At 42.1% G+C, this 19724-nt stretch overlaps 1 protein-coding gene across 1 annotated transcript in view; it reads left to right on the top strand.

Annotated features, from left to right (window-relative positions):
• The window catches only part of LOC137075803 (bactericidal permeability-increasing protein-like), a 69846-nt gene that overhangs the window by 43657 nt on the left and 6465 nt on the right, over positions 1–19724 (top strand). Inside the window, exons 5-7 of the mRNA XM_067444757.1 lie at positions 877–1026; positions 13164–13227; positions 13368–13428. Of these exons, the coding sequence (XP_067300858.1) occupies positions 877–1026; positions 13164–13227; positions 13368–13428 (275 nt within the window). The remainder of the gene's footprint in view (positions 1–876; positions 1027–13163; positions 13228–13367; positions 13429–19724) is intronic.

Below are 19724 nucleotides of genomic sequence, written 5' to 3'. Positions count from 1 at the left end.
TTAGAAAAATGTTTGGAGCATTTTCTTTGTTTGTAAAATGTATTTAAAACATTTTTTTTTATTTTATAAAAGTTTTTGTTTTTTAAAGCGACGACCGCAAGCGGCCAGCGGCCGACAGTGAGTTAACACCCAACACTTTAGCCTCTCAAGCCTATCAACACTTGACTTGTCTTGCAGCCTATAATGAAATCATAAAACACTTCAAGCATGTCACAAAGTTAGTTTAAATATTTATATCACCACCACAGTAAAAAGTAAAAAAGGCATTTTTGACATGTTGAGGCAGGTTGATTTTTGCAACGGAGCTTGCAAATGACGGGCTACACAATCTAAATAAAAAAAGTAAAATAAAAAATAAAAAACAGTTTGTCTTACCTTACACACTAAGCCAGATAAGTGTGAGGGTTGTGGCAGCCGTAATTATACGCCTGCCATGTCTCTCATTTCTCATGCACGCTTAAGAATGATTAAGGCTGCTGCGTGGCGATCAAACGAACAGGGCACCCAATAGTCTCAAGCAGAGATAGTGACTTCTTTCATGATGACTTCTGTCATAAGTTGTTGTCCCACATCCAGGCTTATGAAATCTATATGTGCTGCCGTAATGTTTTGCCTGCTTTACCAGCAGTCTCTTTACATAGAAGTTTTAAAAACCACTGACATTTTACAAGCTAATTTCTTTTATTGGCAAGAGGTACTTATGTCAAAGAGTTTCTGTGTTTAAAATTAAGTAGAGCAACACAACTCGATTTAACAAAACCCCTGATAAGCAATTAATTGAATAGCTCAAATCCTAGCTTAATTGAATTCTTATTAGTGTAACCCACCCATAGTTCTTTGAATATGTAAAATTGCTTTTTTGTTCTATGATTACAGCGGTGTTGGTGGCTCATTTGAGGTGAGTGTGTATGATATCAAAATCAGCACCAATCTGAAGTTAGGAGAGGATGCTGGCCGTCTCTCCATCACCACCCTTTCCTGTAGTGATGACGTAGGAATTGTGAATATTCATTTCTATGGTACTAGGTAAGACCAGTGATAAAGTATATATTTCCTGATCATACACACAACAACTGTGACTTAATCATGACTGCTGTTAATAGAGCTGTTAATACTAGTCATAGTGATGTATTTTTTAATGTTTTTGACTCTTAAAATGTAATAAACATATAAAAAGAACATCAACAAGTACATTTCCCCCTGTTAAAGGTGCAAGTTCAACCATTTCTCAAAGCTCGGTTTCTCTGTCAACTCAGGTTTAATTCAGAGTTAGTGATCAACTCTGATGCGCATGCACCTGAAAGTGTGACACGTGCGGCAAACAGCCAATCACAGCGTCCGTTTGATTCACTTCTCTTCTGAAGATTGAGAAATCGTTTTGAAAATTAATGAAATTAAATGTGTTTACAAAGCAGTAGGGCTGTCAAAAATGCTCAAAAATGACGTTCGAATATTCCCTCTAAAAAAAAAAACACGAATATTCGAACATCTGGTTGCGCATTTTGCCAATGACGCGCATTAAGTCAATAACAGGACAAATTCATACAAACGAGACATAACTAGGCTACTTGTATAGGTAGTCTATTAAAGTTTAAACATATTTGACTAGTGCCACGCCCCCCGCACCACAAGAAAATTATCTCTCTACTGCCGCAGGCATCATAAAGTAATTACGCTTATGGTACAATGTATTACCTACACAAAAACAAGTAAATCAACTAATGGCCAAGACCGCAGACCTCACTCTCTCTCGCCCTCCGCTCACGCTTTCTGCACATAACGGTTTAAATGAACAAACAAATGCCGATCAAGAGTTTTGTGCAAGGAATTTAAGGTCGTGACTCTTGTCCCAATAGCAGGCTTCATTCAGTGATTGAAACAAATATTATTAATATTAATTTAAGTTTTACATCATATTGAACACTCCGAGCGAACTGTGTTGTGCTAAACATGAAACTTTTTTTCCTTGACAGGAAATAGTAAATAATCAAACCAGTGGAAGCAGTGCATTTATCCTTTATTCATGCAATATTAAGTCAGTACCATAGCCTAAACGTTAAATAAAATGAGGCACACAATTCTGAGAAATGTGACAACAAACATTTTTTACCCTGAGGTTCATAAAAAAATAAAGTGCTATCAAACATGAAAAATGCTACTTACAGTGCCTTGCGAAAGTATTCGGCCCCCTTGAACTTTGCGACCTTTTGCCACCTTTCAGGCTTCAAACGTAAAGATATAAAACTGTAATTTTTTGTGAAGAATCAACAACAAGTGGGCCACAATCATGAAGTGGAATTACATTTATTGGATATTTCAAACTTTTTTAACAAATCAAAAATGAAAAATTGGGCATGCAAAATTATTCGGCCCCTTTACTTTCAGTCCAGCAAACTCTCTCCAGAAGTTCAGTGAGGATCTCTGAATGATCCAATGTTGACCTTTAATGATGATAAATATAATCCACCTGTGTGTAATCAAGTCTCCGTATAAATGCACCTGCACTGTGATAGTCTCAGAGGTCCGTTTAAAGCCCAGAGAGCATCATGAAGAACAAGGAACACACCAGGCAGGTCCGAGATACTGTTGTGGAGAAGTTTAAAGCCGGATTGGGATACAAAAAGATTTCCCAAGCTTTAAACATCCAAAGGTGCACTGTGCAAGTGATAATATTGAAATGGAAGGAGTATCAGACCACTGCAAATCTACCAAGACCTGGCCGTCCCTCTAAACTTTCAACTCATACAAGAAGAAGACTGATCAGAGATGCAGCCAAGAGGCCCATGATCCCTCTGGAGGAACTGAAGAGATCTACAGCTGAGGTGGGAGACTCTGTCCATAGGACAACAATCAGTCATATACTGCACAAATCTGGCCTTGCTGGAAGAGTGGCAAGAAGAAAGCCATTTCTTAAAGATATCCATAAAAAGTTGCTTTTTAAAGTTTGCCACAAGCCAGCTGGGAGAAAAGCCCAGCTGGGAGAAAAGCCTGCTTTTCTTCAGCAGGGACAGGGAAGATGGTTAAAATTGATGGGAAGATAGATGGAGCCAAATACAGGACCATTCTGGAAGAAAACCTGATGGAGTCTGCAAAAGACCTGAGACTGGGACGGAAATTTGTCTTCCAACAAGACAATGATCCAAAACATTAAGCCAAATCTACAATGGGATGGTTCAAAAATAAACATATCCAGGTGTTAGACTGGCCAAGTCAAAGTCCAGACCTGAATCCAATCGAAAATCTGTGGAAAGAACTGAAAACTGCTGTTCACAAGCGTCCATCCAACCTCACTGAGCTCCAGCTGTTCTGCAAGGAGGAATGGGCAAAAATTTGCAGGAAAAGATGCGTTCAGAGCGCACTGAGGATCTGGGGATGGAAAGATATTTCTTTGCCATCTGGGTTACGTGAGGGTATCTCCCAGAGCCCAAAGTTTTCCACCACATGAGAAGATTTTGTTGAGCAGGTATTGTAGACTCTTGTTCATACATCATCCTCTCTTTTTGAAGCAGCAGACTAATGTCATGGTCTGGGCTCCGAAGAGACAGCCCATACCAGATAACGCAGTTTTCTCAGCGGGTTGCTGATCACGGGGTTGTCCGGCAGCGGCCTTGCTACCTGTGCCTCCTGCCACGTTCTCTTGTTTCATCTCCTCCAGTATAGCCACCTACACCTGCCGTCTCTGCTCCTATTTCAAATGAACGAGGCGATGAAAGCGTGGATCCAGGTAACTCGCTTTGTTAAGCAGCATAAATGCTCCCTTTTCCACACTACAACGCTTCTCAAGATCTGTGACGACCTTTGTCTTCATCTCTGACAATGCAGGTGGTTCTGGTTCGTCTGGCGTTCACTTGTTCAGTTGAGCGAGCAGAACATGTATAAAAGGCAGTACAGCCGACGCTGTTGGATATTTGTCAGTTGAAAGTGCTTCTGTTGCCACTTTGAAAGGCTTTAGGACCTCTTGCACCTGGAATAAATAAGTAAATATAATGCTTATTAACATTCACACAAAGTAAATTCGGGCCATCATTCTACCTATTTAAAATATATATATAAGGACAGTTTTGCCTGTTTTGGTCAGTGGTGGAATGTACGACGCCAATTTTCAGTGCAGCTGCCAATAAAGCACCTAAAAGCTGTCACAAATAACTGGCAAAAAATAATGATTATGAATATATACAATATAGCAAGGAGACATGTTAATTGTTTAATAATAAACAAGTGTTTTTCTCTGTCATTGGCTGCAAAGATTAAGTTGGCTATGCTGACTCGCGATCTTCGCAGTAGTGAACACGTCTGCGAGAAAAGCATCAGTCTGTGTTATTTTGTTTTGAATTGCTTCTGTTTAAAAATAGCGGCGGACAGTCATTAATAAGCTTCTCTGTTTTTAATCCCAAAAGTTGTTGTTTCTGCTGAAGGAGGTAACTGTCGGTGGAAGATTTGCTGAAATGTGAGGCCGCCACTTTTAGCCTACTAACTGGGATTTCAATGGCTGTGACCCCGAGCCCTTTACGCACAGCCAAGTTTATTGTGTGCGCCACACATGGTATATTCACCATTTGAAGATGTCTCTCCACTGCATTCACGTAATTAGTGGCATTGTCCTTTGTGATGGCAATCACAGATCCCCTTTCTATGCCAAACACGTCCAAGATCTCTTGAATGCATTCGCTTACATTCTCTGCAGTGTGGCTTACCTTAAGTTCTTTTGTTTTTAGCACATTGTTAAGCATTTCCCAGTCATCATTAATCCAATGGGCCGTTGCTGTAACATAGGATACTGTCGCTAGTGATGTCCACCCGTCCGTGGTAAGAGCCACATCTTTGTCTTTGATTAATTCCTTTATTTTGTCTGAGGTGTTGTTATACACTTCTGCGATTCTATTTGTGACTGTTCCACGGCTAGGGATATGGTACCTCGGTTCTATTGCTTGACAGAACTCATTTGGGTGCACATTTTCGAGATGTGACCTCCTGTTGCTAGTGGTTGAATGGTATGCTAACTAAATTTTACATAGCTTGCATATAACTATCTCGCGGCTCAACAATTTTACCTCCAACCGACCAAAATCCAAAGTACTTCCATACATGGCTTTTTAGATTTTGGGGGGTTAAAATAGCTTATTCTGCTACGGTCGAGTTGGGCTCTGCACTTTCTGCCATTTTCCATGCAAGACGCTGTGCTAACCAGTGCGACTCCTGTGACCTGTCTCTGAACCCATGCGCACTCACTCGTAAAGCAGACAGCCACGCGGGCGTTTTTTTCCATTTTTTATTTTTTATTTTTTAATTCGAATATCAATTTTCACATTGGAAAAATATTAAACTATTCGAATATATATTCGAATTTAGAATATTCGTTGACATCCCTTCAAAGCAGGAATAAACACAGATGCTGCGGAGAGAGTTTGAGGACGCATCTGAAAGAATATCTGACCATATCAATGCATGATGTGAATCAAAGAAATATGCCTAATAATTATACGTTCACAAAGAGCTTAAATGAATACATGTTGTTTAAAAGAATTATAAATGCATGTATTATATTTATATTACTATTTGGCTACTTGTCAATTTAAATAATATCTATATGAACATATTATATGAATTCAAAGTGATTATAATTCATATAATATAAATATAATAAATAATTAGCACCAAAATATGCACAGCTTAATTTCAAAAGTTTTCTCATTATAAACTTCTTTAATTTGAAACGAGACATACAGGGGGTGTGGCTTTATTGCATCTTTACTTGCAGCTGATTGGTCCAGTTTGGGTTTGCTTTCTCAAACCCAGAATAAAACCGGCTCCAGAGCAAATTAGCTGTGTATTGTAAGTTACCTTGGTAATAAACACAGCTAAAAACCAATCCACCTTCTTGAGCCCGAAAACCAGAGTTTGCTCAAACTAATCTCGAACTTACCTGGGTAACAACTGAAACCAGCTTTGTGCAACAGGCCACAGGCATGGTTGATGTTTATCTGTAATGGATACCGAACCAATTGATTTCAAAGTTGTTAGTTTGCTCTGACTACTGTCAATTTCATTAGCGAAAAACGTTCATTGACAACCTTTTTTTCCATGACTAAAGCTGGGCATACACTGCACAATTTCAGCAAGGTTACATACTCACCCTGTACGAATAGATCGTGTGGGATGTAAAGCCAAAGCTCAGGATTTAAGAGCTCAAACTCTACGGTCTGATCATCAAGCACAATTTGACTGCTCACACTGTACATGTGAAACATGCGCAATAAAACCCCTGGGCCAGGTTGCACAAATAGGCCGTGATATGGTCAAATGCATCAAGTATTGATATCAAGAGGATTTAGCGTTTCCCATTTATGTATTATATTATTAATATTATAGGCCTACTTTTATTATTAAATTGATATTACATTTAATTTGCCCCACAACAATTTCATAACGAATCAATGCATAACCGACACGCTGCATAATAAAAGATTAGATAGATTAGCTTACTCGTCCTCACTGAAAGAATTATTTTATTTTATTTAGGATGATTGTACAATGAATTATAGGTCTATAACTAAAATTATTAACAGTCTTTAATATGTCAGAATACTGCATTGTCGATGAAAAGTAGCAGCATTATTTAAAAACAACTTGTTTAACATGAAATGGGCCTAATTTTCCTTCTCATTTTCATAGGCTTTATGGGAGACAAACGAAATATTAAGAAAAAGTAAGACAGTTAAATGTTTTCATGTTGAAGTAGTTTATCTCTTTCAAATTTTACGTTCCCCTCTGAGTATAGGGGCCAGTAGGGAAGATAACAAGTGAAAAGCAAAAAATATTACCTGAAAATTAACATAGGGATGGAAATAAGCAAGAAAACTTGGAGAACACACTCCATCCTCAGTCTCAGTGAAAACAAAACACCACTTTAAGTAAAAGTAATTGTATTTATTTTCTACATACAGGTCCTTCTAAAAAAAATTAGCATATTGTGATAAAGCTCATTATTTTCCATAATGTAATGATACAAATTAAACTTTCATATATTTTAGATTCATTGCACACCAACTGAAATATTTCAGGTCTTTTATTGTTTTAATACTGATGATTTTGGCACACAGCTCATGAAAACCCCAAATTCCTATCTAAAAAATTTGCATATTTCATCCGACCAATAAAAGAAAAGTGTTTTTAATACAAAAAAAGTCAACTTTCAAATAATTATGTTCAGTTATGCACTCAATACTTGGTTGGGAATCCTTTTGCAGAAATGACTGCTTCAGTGCGGCGTGGCATGGAGGCGATCAGCCTGTGGCACTGCTGAGGTGTTCTGGAGGCCCAGGATGCTTCGATAGCGGCCTTAAGCTCATCCAGAGTGTTGGGTCTTGCGTCTCTCAACTTTCTCTTCACAATATCCCACAGATCCTCTATGGGGTTCAGGTCAGGAGAGTTGGCAGGCCAATTGAGCACAGTAATACCATGGTCAGTAAACCATTTACCAGTGGTTTTGGCACTGTGAGCAGGTGCCAGGTCGTGCTGAAAAACCAAATCTTCATCTCCATAAAGCTTTTCAGCAGATGGAAGCATGAAGTGCTCCAAAATCTCCTGATAGCGAGCTGCATTGACCCTACCCTTGATAAAACACAGTGGACCAACACCAGCAGCTGACATGGCACCCCAGACCATCACTGACTGTGGGTACTTGACACTGGACTTCAGGCATTTTGGCATTTCCTTCTCCCCAGTCTTCCTCCAGACTCTGGCACCTTGATTTCCGAATGACATGCAAAATTTGCTTTCATCCGAAAAAAGTACTTTGGACCACTGAGCAACAGTCCAGTGCTGCTTCTCTGTAGCCCAAAAGTGGCTTGACCTGGGAAATGCGGCACCTGTAGGTTACTCTACTATAGCTGAATAACTGTGTTAAAATGGTCGATAACACAGTTATTGAGTATGGGTTCCACTTCTAACTCAAAGATAAAGACTTGATCGCTGATACACACACAGAAAGACCATGTGCAGTCTGAGGTTGGGGAGAAGTGTTCCTCTCCATTGCATGTTCTGAATGACCCTTATATACCCCTCTGCTCAGTCTCAGGCATCCTCAGAGAGAGAGAGAGAGAGAGAGAGAGAGAGAGAGAGAGAGAGAGAGAGAGAGACTTCAAAAATCTTTATTTACATCAAATCAAAACAACAAACACATATTTTTTCCTCTATTGTAAAAACTGACTGTAAGTACCTGTGCAATAACTCGAAACGATTTAACATTTAAACCATTAGCAACATCATTGACATTTACAAAACTTGGTCCAGCCAATTTTATTAAACATTCAAGTGTTACAATTTTGGCTTTAATAAATGTTGCAGTCATTGCACCGCATTCGCCCAGAATGTCCAAACGTGGGCCATAGAAGAACAATTATTTGTCCAAACATAGTCCTTCAGCAATCCTCAAAATCATACAAGCCAAGGGCCTCCAACATAAATTGTCTGGTCCAGCAATAAAACGTTGGATAAAATGCAATCTAAAAGCTGCAGTCCGACTTTGCAAATGTATAAGCACTTGCCCTCCTTCTTCTTTAGGCAAATACAAGACATTATGAGGAATCCAATGCATTTTTCCCCCCAAAAAAAAATCAACTAAAAGAGACTGAATTTTTGAGATTAACCAAACAGGCGGATCCATACAAGCCAATCGATGCCACAATAAAGAGGCTACTTAAGTTATTAGTAATCAAAGTACGTCCTCTATATGATAGATTTTTTACAATCCATTTCCACTTCGAGACGACTTTTAACTTTTTCAATTATTCCTTCCCATTTTTTTTAACAATTGTATCTTCCCCTTAAAACTCTCCCAAATATTTTAAACCATCTCTTTTCCAACTTAAGCCATTTGGGAGTAATGGTATTTCTCTTTCCCATTTTCCAACCAGCACTGCTTCACTTTTACCCCAGTTAGTTCTTGCTGAAGAAATAATTTCGAAGTCACTCAATGTCTTTGATAATAAATGCACATCATTTTGTTTTTTAAGTATTATAATAACGTCATCCGCGTAGGCTGATAAACAAAAATGACTGGCTTGTAAGGATACCCCTTCAAAAACTCTTCTTAAATTAATTAAAAGTGGTTCTATTGACAATGTATAAAGTATTCCTGATAAAGAACACCCCTGTCTCACACCACGACATACTTTGAAAGGAGCACATAAGCCACCGTTAATTTTCAGTACACTTTCAATATCATTATATAGCGTTTTAACATAACCTATAAAATCAGAATTAAAACCAAAAGCATCTAAGGTCTTCCACAAATAGCCATGTTCTACGCGGTCAAACACTTTCTCCTGATCTAAGGAAATCAAACCCATATCTACACCCATTAATTTAGAAACATTAAACAAATCTCTTATTAAATGAATGTTGTCAAAGATTGATCTGCTGGGTACACAGCACGACTGACCGGGGTGAATTACTTCCTCCAAAACTCTTCCTAGTCTAGTAGCTAACACTTTTGATAGCACTTTATAGTCACAGCACAATAAGGACACAGGTCGCCAGTTTTTTATGTCTCTCACGTCACCTTTTTTTGGCAAAAGGGTGAGGACCGCTCTTCTACAGCTCAGTGGCAGAAGTCCTCCGACTAGACTGTCACTGAGAACTGCTAGCAGATCCTCCCCTAACACAGGCCAAAAGGCTTTATAGAACTCTACTGGGATTCCATCTATCCCAGGAGCCTTGCCATTCTCCATACTTTGGAGAGCTTCATGCAGTTCACTCAGGCCTATAGCTCTCTTGAGTGTTGCATTAGCATCTTCAGAGACTTTTGGTAGGCCTTCATAAAAAAACTGTTCAACAACCTGATCTTCCTTGTGCTCACAACTATACAGCTCTTCATAAAAACTGATTGCTCTTTTCCGAATTCCAGTAGGATCTGATACAAGAGAACCGGTCTCAGAAAATAAGGAATGTATAAAGCGTTTTTGACCGTTCTTTTTATCTAGACTAAAGAAGAATATCCATCTGGTCTATATCTTTAAAAAGAGATCGAACTAGTGCACCCTGTGCTTTCACTCTTTGTATTTCAGACAAAACAGTTTTTTTTTTTAAAAAAGGGATGCAATATGTGTTTGATTTCCACTTGACTATGCCACTTCTTGAAAATTCAGAATTTCATCTTCTAAATTTTTTATAGATTCAATCATATCTTTTGTGACATTGTAATTGTACTGTTGACATAATTGCTTTGTTTGTACTTTACCAAACTCCCACCATTTTTGTAAAGACTGAAACTGATCTTTTTCATTCTTAAAGTTAAAATAAATAAATAAAGTATATTTTAAATGTGCGTCACTTAGTAAATTTGTATTAAAATGCCAATAAGCACTTTTTGGCTTTACAGAGTTTAAAGTTGCAGTACATATAACAAGACTGTGATCAGAAAACCCAATTGGGGTTATGAAACAATTCTTAAAAATACTTAGCTGATGTTTAAAACTATAGAATCGATCCAGTCTTGCCAAATAGAATGTGTTATCACGGACATGTGCCCATGTGTACTGCTTTAGATTCCCATTTAAACTCCTCCATACATCACATAAATCATTTGTTCCAATCATTTGAATAAGTCATTTACGAGAAAGTAAATGTGGTTCTACATGATTTCTGTCCATATCACTTTCAACACAATTAAAATCTCCACCTAAAAATAAATGTTCTTCAGACTTACATTTTAACAAAGTTTCACACAGAGTATCCAGAAAAGCCATTCGTTCTGCTGCTAGAGTTGGCATATACACACAAATAAAAACAAAGATATGGTTCTCAAACTGGGCTCAAATCTTTAGCAGTCTACCTTTTACAACCTCTTCCATATCACAAGAAAAAGGAGTAAAACTACTTGCAAATAAAATGGCAACACCTCCACTAAGTGAGGTTTTATGACTTAATAAAGAGAGCCCTTTAAATTTTTTAGTCCATTCAATAGAATTTGTTGTATCACTGTGTGTCTCCTGCACAAATAAAACATCAATTTTCTTCTGATTCATGATTTCATATAGAGCAGCACGTTTTATACAATCTCTGGCTCCATTTACATTCAGAGATGCTATGCATCTATGCTATGCAGACCTTAAAGATCTCCCTCTTATCTTGCTGCATCAAAGATTAAATGGTTTAGCTTCTGCATTCGCGCAGGTGCAGTGAGGGGAAAATAGAGCAATCATTTCGTAGCTCTGCATCAGCTTTGCATAACCGCATGTGGGGCGACCAGAATTTCTGACATGCTAGAAATTCATCTGACCATCTGAGTGCCGATCGGAAGAGGTCTGTCGCCACTCTTTTGTCTGTCGTCCAGTGTACGCTGCACGAACACCTCATGACAACAACGCACGACAAAGTTGAAAATTGGCCCAACCAAAAAGGGGTTGCACGAGTCAGAATTCAGCTCGAAATCAGACGAAAATAGCACAGTGTATGCCCAGCTTAAGACAAGACGAGATGACAAAACCATCCTTAAATGATTACTGTTATTATATAAACATGTAATATCGTTACCGAAAAAAGATGAGACTAAAATGTAGTTTAAAAATTAAAACTTAAACAAAAAGCACTCTTTAGTCTTGTCAAGGAAAAGGAGCGTTCGAGTGTTCATGTATGCAATTGCCAAATTTCAGCAATGTAAATCCCCCAATCAGAGCTTTTCTGGTAAAAGAACACTTATTCTGTCCAATGTTTTACTTAAACATGCAATCTTATTCATGACCTTTCCAAAAAAGTGTGGACTCTCATTCTCTGGACAATTTCTGGAGTTGTAAAGGAACCTGTAAAACTGTATCTGAAGTATTCTTGCCTTTACCAAAGCCACATACCTTCTATAGCCCCGTTTCCACCAAAATTACCCGGAACAATTTGTACCAGGAACTTTTTTACAGGAACTTTTCTCCCCCCCAGACCTGCAGCTGTCTGCGTTTCGACCGCGATAAAGTTCCGAGAAGATTAGGCAAATTAGTCCGGTGATATAGAACTGCGCGCGACTGCTCCTCCAAATCAGTGAAGGACAGTAATCATTTTTAAGTGTACCGATTGAAAGATTTAGTGAACTGTTTACATGAGACGTTATCTAAACCGATCTGGTGTTTACATGTGATGACTTTCAATCGCAATCATTTTGTCACATGCAGTTTGTCTGCCGCACCAAAAATGTCAACGCTGTTTTCTCCAGCAGCTGGAGTGTGTTAACTGTAGCCATAGCAACTCTTAACGGCCACCAGGACTAATACAGTATTATTTATAGCTATTTGTTGTAAAGTGTAATAATCATCTCAGAAAAAAAAATCTTCTGTCAGGCGCAGTTAAAGTAAAAACTGCCTGGGGCAATATACGCTGTGTCATTACTCCAACATTATCTTCATAACTTACGAAATAAAAAGTTTACCCCTCAGAAAAATTAGCTTTCCTCTCTTGTCAACATGAGCGTGGCGCGCGCCGTCACGTCATGTAAGGACACACGCTTAAAAGTAATCCGTCAGGTCATTTACATGGTGAAAAAAAATGAATAACGAGTATGGAAGAGATTCAAGCTGTGCTGCTTTTGCTGGTTATGTATAGGTTTACTAAAGAGGTAATTAACAACGACAGAAAAGAGCACTAATATGCAGATTCAGCAGCATATTCAGAAAGCTTGTAAAGCTAGATTTAAAATGACAATGTATATTATTATCAGCTATTACGGACATTGAATGTGAGATGGCTGAGACGACCGCGCGCCACCAGATAGAGAGCAAGACTGATATTTACTGAACGCAGAACGAACCTCGCAAAAGACTTTTAAAAATGCCGGTTGAACTGCGTGAGCTCAACCAATCCGCATGTTCAGCGCCCAAGTCCCGCCCTCGAAAGTTCCTGAACTTTGAAAAAGTACTACCTCGCGAGCAGGGCCGTTTGGAGGGGGAAATATTTACCCGGAACTTCATTTATACCCTGGTTCCTGCGGTCTAAACACACGAAGTACCACCCAAAGTTCCTAGTTCCTGGGTAAAGTTCCTGTGGTGGAAATGGGGCTTATGTAGATATCAGAGAACAATTTTAAATATTGCATTTTAAAAAATTTAAAAAATGTATCAATGCAGTCTATGACACCTTTAAATGCAAGTACCATCCATTAAATTTCTCTTTTTCTGCAGCTTTTTTGCTCAACCATTTGTAAATGGCTATAGAGGCAAAATCGCAGACATGATACGTGGCCAGGTTCGTAAAAATGTTTTAAATAGATGAATAAAGTAAACAACATTACCTGTTGCTTGTGATATTTATCTCTCTCTCTCTCTCTCTCTCTCTCTCTCTCTCTCTCTCTCTCTCTCTCTCTCTCTCTCTCTCTCTCTCTTTAGATTTGCCCAACAATTGAAAGAGCATTCAGTGAATTGAAGAGAAATCAACACAAAATATCCGGTACTGGCATGAAAATGTGGCCAGATCACAAAATTATATACTTTGCATAAAGAAACCTTGTTCCCTGGAAGACCGAACGGAGACGTTAGGGTTACTTCACCAACGTAGCGGGATCAGTTCTGTGCTTTAAGTGTATACAGAAGGAGCTAATGCACATTGGCGTGCAAGATTTGAATCTCGTGCTCCGCCCCACAACACGGGTGTAAATACAGAAGGGGATGCAGCCCACATTTGTTTTTCACTGAGGAGCTGAGTCGTGACTAATTCACAGTGTTGGAACAGCAACCGTGATGACGGGACATAACGCCCCTTTCAGTCGGTGTAACACCGACGTCACCAACGTATTGGGATCCCGATGGAAAACGCCATGGCTGTTGCCACTTCCAGCGCTCATCTGTTGGGGCAGAAACTTATGCAAGGAGAGTCACTGCTGCTGTTCTGCATGACTCAGTCGACTACTCAGTCGACTGTAGCTGGAGTCAGTGCTTCAAGAACCACTACACAGATGAATGCAAGACATGGGTTTCAGCTGTCACATTCCTTGTGTCAAGCCACTCTTGAACAACAGAGATTGTCAGAAGCGTCTCACCTGGGCTAAAGACAAAAAGGACTGGACTGCTGCTGAGTGGTCCAAAGATATGTTCTCTGATGAAAGTAAATTTTGCATTTCCTTTGGAAATCAGGGTCCCAGAATTTGGCGGAAGAGAGGAGAGGCACACAATCCACGTTGCTTGAGGTCCAGTGTAAAGTTTACACACTCAGTGATGTTTGGGGTGCCATGTCATCTGCTGGTGTTGGCCCACTGTGTTTTCTGAGGTCCAAGGTCAACGTAGCTGTATACCAGGAAGTTTTAGAGCACTTCATGCTTCTTGCTGCTGACCAACTTTATGGAGATGCAGATTTAATTTCCCAACAGGACTTGGCACCTGCACACAGTGCCAAAGCAACCAGTACCTGGTTTAAGGACCATGGTATCCCTGTTCTTAACTGGCCAGCAAACTCGCCTGACCTTAACCCCATAGAAAATCTATGGGGCATTGTGAAGAGGAAGATGCGCTATGCCAGACCCAACAATGCAGAAGAACTGAAGGCCACTATCAGAGTAACCTGGGCTCCCATAACACCTGAGCAGTGCCCCAGACTGATCGACTCCATGCCACACCGCATCGCTGCAATAATTCAGGCAAAAGGAGCCCCAACTAAGTATTGAGTGCTTTAAATGCTCATACTTTTCATGGTCATGCTTTTCATTTGGCCAAGATTTCTAAAAAATCCTTTGTTTGTATTGGTTCTAAGTAATATTCAAATTTTCTGAGATACTGAATTTCAGATTTTCCTTAGATGTCAGTTATAATAATCAACATTAAAATAAATAAACATTTGAAATATATTAGTCTGTGTGTAATGAATGAATATAATAAACAAGTTTCACTTTTTGAATAGAATTAGTTAAATAAATCAACTTTTTGATGATATCCTAATTATATGACCAGCACCTCTACAGCTGGACCACCTGGGGATGGAGTTCTCTCCAACTCTCCAAGAAGCACTTGCTGTCGTGAGAACTTGCTGCATTACAGTATTTAGCAGGCCCAGAATATGAGTGGCACGAAACGACCTCAGATGCTTCTGACTCCAGAGGAGGAGATGACGGGCGAGTTGTGACAGGTGACAGGAGCAAAGACCACCCTGTTTGATAATGTACACAATGGTCACGGTGCAGTCCATATGGACCAGTATGTGCTTGTCTCGTAGCAGCGTATTGAGGAGGCCCAGCGCAAGACTTACTGCTAACAACTCGAGGCAGTTGATGTGCCATTGCCTGTCCACAGATCCGTCGCTGCATGTCCGTTCTACATGGCCCCCCAGCCGGTGGTAGAGGCATACGTAGAGACCATAGCATGCCTGGACACTTGTTCTAAGAGAATATCTGCCCATAGAATTAAAGGGTCAGACCACGGACTGAAGGTTTGCCGGCAATTTGGTGTGATTGCTACACAGAATTAACCGCTCTGCCATGCATGGGCCTGAACAAATTCAAGCAGTTTAACTGCACATGCTCCTCTGTGTCGTCGGATTGACCGAATCCAACGCCATACCGAGAAAAGAGATCCTCTGCGTGGGGGAGAGTTTGCTACTTCTCAGTTGACCCGAAGTCCCAACTGGCTGAGGTGACTGAGCAACATGTCCCAGTGTGCACACAACTGCTCTCTCGACTGGGCTAGAATCAGGACTCTTTACTGATATGCCTTCCCCTCTAATGCAAAGCATAGGTAAAAATAGGTTAATAGGTTAAACATAAAAGTGTGTGTCCTTCAGGTCGATGACTGCAAATCAAACTCAGGAACGAATGCACGCAAAGATGCATTTCTGCATTAGCATTTTGAAACGGCAACCTGCTCAGGGACAGATTCAAGAACCGCAGGTCCAAGATTGGCCGCAACCCACCCCCTTTCTTAGATACAATAAAAGGTGTGAGGAGGCCTCTTAAATGCATCCTGGGCACATCCACACACAGCCTGGGCACAGCCAGCACGTGGTAGAGCATTTGAAAATCACGGCCAGAATGCCATCTTGAAAAGATGGAATAACACCCCACTGTACTCTTTTAGGTGAAAAAAGGAGATGGCCACGGCAAAACAAGGGGAAATAGTGCAGCACTGTGAATGCACGCGTTTCTTCTTTTGTTCTCGCTCTCACAACACTCTTCAGCAGCATAACCATTCAACTCCGAAGTGAATGACAAATGCGCGCTGCATCCGCTTCCATATTTATACCCCGACTGAGGAGTGGAGCCTGAGATGCAAATCTCGGATGCAAATGTGCATTGTCTCGTTCTGTATACACTCAAAGCTCCCAGAAGTGATCCCAATACACTGGTGACATCGAACGAGACCAACTGAAAGGGGACTATTTTTAGAACCATTAATATTTTTTGTATTATTTTCTCGTACTTTAAGGGAAATTTGGTTAGTTATTATATATAAGGGATCATTTTCATTGATTTTTAGGGATGCACCGAATATTCAGCCACCGAAAATTTAAAAGTAAGACAGAAACAATACGGCTGAACAGAAACCACGACCTGCACGTGCTTGTCTAAACAAGCAACATATCTGCGGTGTGGACATATGTGGTTAATCTCGCATGACGCATTTATAATATGGGTTGTAACTTGAAAATAATGCTTTATGTTTTTGTTGATGGATACACCTACTGGTTCCTTAGTGATACACTACAACAACAGCGATAATACAAGACAAACGGGCAAAACGGACTCTCTTTGTAAACTTTGTTCAATGCAGGTGCGTGCTGCCGTATGTTCGAATATGACCAGTCGTTTTCGCCGTCATTACTCAGGTGTAGAGCCAGAAGACGCGAATTTGAGCGCGCGCGCACTGTGTGAAGATCTGTCTCTGTGCACTTATCCGAAAGCGTGCACTCGTCTTACAATAAGCAAATATTCAGTTCTCTTTTAAGTCTTGCGCTTGAACGGACAAACTCACACAAAAAAGATGTCAACATGTCTATATTGATGAGTATCCAAGCAGACATAGTCTGAATATGCCTTAAGTGAACTTTATACAGTCGAGAAAGACGACGCATATCCCTGTATTAGGTCTTAAAGGGGCAGTTGTGGTGACCAACAAGTTAAACGGTATGAGACATTCACCTAGACGCGGCCCTATTAAGGGAGGGGGTTTTCTGGCAGAGGAGTTCCGGTTTAACGTTGTGTGACAGTTGTTTACATTGCTCGCTGTACAGTTTGGATAATTATATTGAAGTGTTAGTAAAGCTGACTCGACGCTCGACTCTTACTGCACTCCACATTGGTGACCCGACGCGAGTTGAATAAGGTTGGAATATGTTACACGACGGCGGTGGTGAAAATGATGCCGTTGCGGCGCCCGTCGCTGCTATCGGCGCTACTAATGTCGGCGCGATCTATGCTGCCAACATCAAATTGCCGGACTTTTGGCAGAACAATCCACGGCCATGGTTTCAACACATCGATGCCCAGTTCCAGCTAAGAGGGATAACGCAGGATGTTACGAAGTATTTCCATGTGGTAGCAGCTTTGGATGCCTCGACGACAGCTAGGGCTATGGCACTATTAGAGGCTCCTCCGGCTGACGGCAAGTACGATGCACTTTAAGCATTCCTGTTGCGCCTCTTTGAACTGTCAGAGCTAGAGAGAAGGCAGACCGCCTGCTGTCCCTGAATGGCCTTGGCGATAGCAAGCCGTCAGAGTTAATGGAGAGGATGCTGACTGTGTTGGGGGCGGCGGATCCATCATTCCTCTTTGCCCACATTTTCCTACGGCAGCTTCCAGCACCCGTGCGCACCGCACTGGCCAGTTCTCCCCTACTTTCCTCCAGGGACTACCGGGCTCTGGCTGTGGAAGCAGACAGGATTTTCCTTGCCAACCAGCAGCAGTTTTTGCATGCGCTGTTGCCCCCTCAGCACACGTCTGCCCCATGTCCGCCCCCAGTGGACGACCACGGCACTGCAGCTGCTGTGACAGCCCGCCGACAGCTTGAGGACGGCTGGTGTTATTACCATTCCAGGTTTGGGGCCAAGGCCAAACAGTGTCGTCAGCCTTGCAGTTTTGGAGCCCAGGGAAAAGCCAGGGCCTGCGCTCATTAGCAGCTATGGGTGCTGGCCGTGACTGCAAACTGTTATTCATCACTGACGCCTTGTCTGGCCAACGGCTGCTGGTTGATTCTGGGGCTTAGCGCAGCATCCTGCCAGCAAAGATTGTGGATACCATGGCTGGCGGGCATGGCCCCCCGATGGATGCCGCTAACAGCACACCCATTCGTACTTATGGCACGAGGTATGTGGAAGTATGTTTCAGCGGGCTGCGTTTCGGCTGGGATTTTGTCATGGCTACTGTGTCTACATCTCTCCTGGGCGCAGATTTCCTCTGCGCTTACAGACTGTTGGTGGATGTTACAAACTGCCGCCTTATCGACGCACTTTCTTTTGCTTCGTACCCCTGCACGCTGGGAGGGCCGGGGGCACTTTGTCTGTCGAATACGCTTGCCACCGGAGACCTGTATCAACGCCTACTGGCTGAGTTCCCAGACATCACCACGTTCTCATCGGCTGTGGCTAAGCACGGCGTGGAGCACTACATCACCACGGTGGGCCCCCCAGTCTACGCACGGCCCGACGCCTCGACTCTGCCATGCTCGCGATCGCCAGGGAGGAGTTCGCCACTATGGAGCACCTCGGCATTGTGCGACGCTCCAACAGCCCGTGGGCTTCCCCCCTGCACATGGTGACCAAAGCTGATGGCAGTTGGCATCCCTGTGGTGATTTCCGTCGCCTGAACAACGGCACCACCCCGATCGGTACCCTGTGCCACACATACAGGACTTCTCCGCCCACCTGGCCGGCGCCACCATCTTTTCAAAGGTGGACCTGGTTCGCGGTTACCACCAGGTGCCAATCCACCCGCAGGATGTCCCCAAGACAGCAGTCATCACGCCCTTTGGCCTTTTTGAGTTTCTACGGATGCCTTTCGGCCTAAAGGGGGCAGCGCAGACATTTCAGCGCCTTATGGACTCTGTGCTGCGGGACATGCTTTTCCTGTTTGTTTATTTGGATGGCATTCTCGTGGCCAGCGCATCCGCAGACGACCACCTGGTGCATCTCAGGTAATTGTTCGGCCGTCTCAGCGAGCATGGTCTCATCATCAACCCGGCCAAGTGTGAGTTTGGCCGGTCATCCATCACTTTCCTCGGCCACCATGTCACTCCACAGGGGGCCATTCCCCTCCCTGCTAAGGTGGACGCCGTAGCCAGTTTCCCATGCCCGCGCACTGTGAAGTCCCTGCAGGAGTTTCTGGGCATGGTGAACTTCTACAAACCTGCTCATGTGGATATTGGTGAACCGCTTCAGCTGGGCCAACCCCCAAGGAGAGGGCGCCCTCCGGCGGCAGCCTCGGCCCCTGCTCATGCCCCTAGCACTGTCCCTGCCCCGGCCCTTGCCCTTTGCCCCCCTCCTGTTAAGCGCAGCCGGTATGGCCGCCTTGTCCGCTCCCCTATACGTTGACTCTTAGGGACTGTTATGAGCTGGACTGTTTGGGCTGGGCCTGTTATTATGGTTGAATTCTGGGGGGGTGGGGGGTGGGGGGGTGGTAGGTCACCTGTGTGGTGACCTACAAGTTAAACGGTATGAGACATTCACCCAGACGCGGTCCCTTTAAGGGAGGGGGTTTTCCGGCAGAGGAGTTCCGGTTTAACGTTGTGTGACAGTTGTTTACATTGCTCACTGTACAGTTTGGAGAA

Source organism: Pseudorasbora parva, chromosome 5 (assembly GCF_024679245.1).
Source record: "Pseudorasbora parva isolate DD20220531a chromosome 5, ASM2467924v1, whole genome shotgun sequence".
NCBI lineage: Eukaryota > Metazoa > Chordata > Actinopteri > Cypriniformes > Gobionidae > Pseudorasbora > Pseudorasbora parva.
The sequence above is the reverse complement of the archived record's forward strand: the minus strand, read 5'-3'. Positions and strand labels throughout refer to the sequence as shown.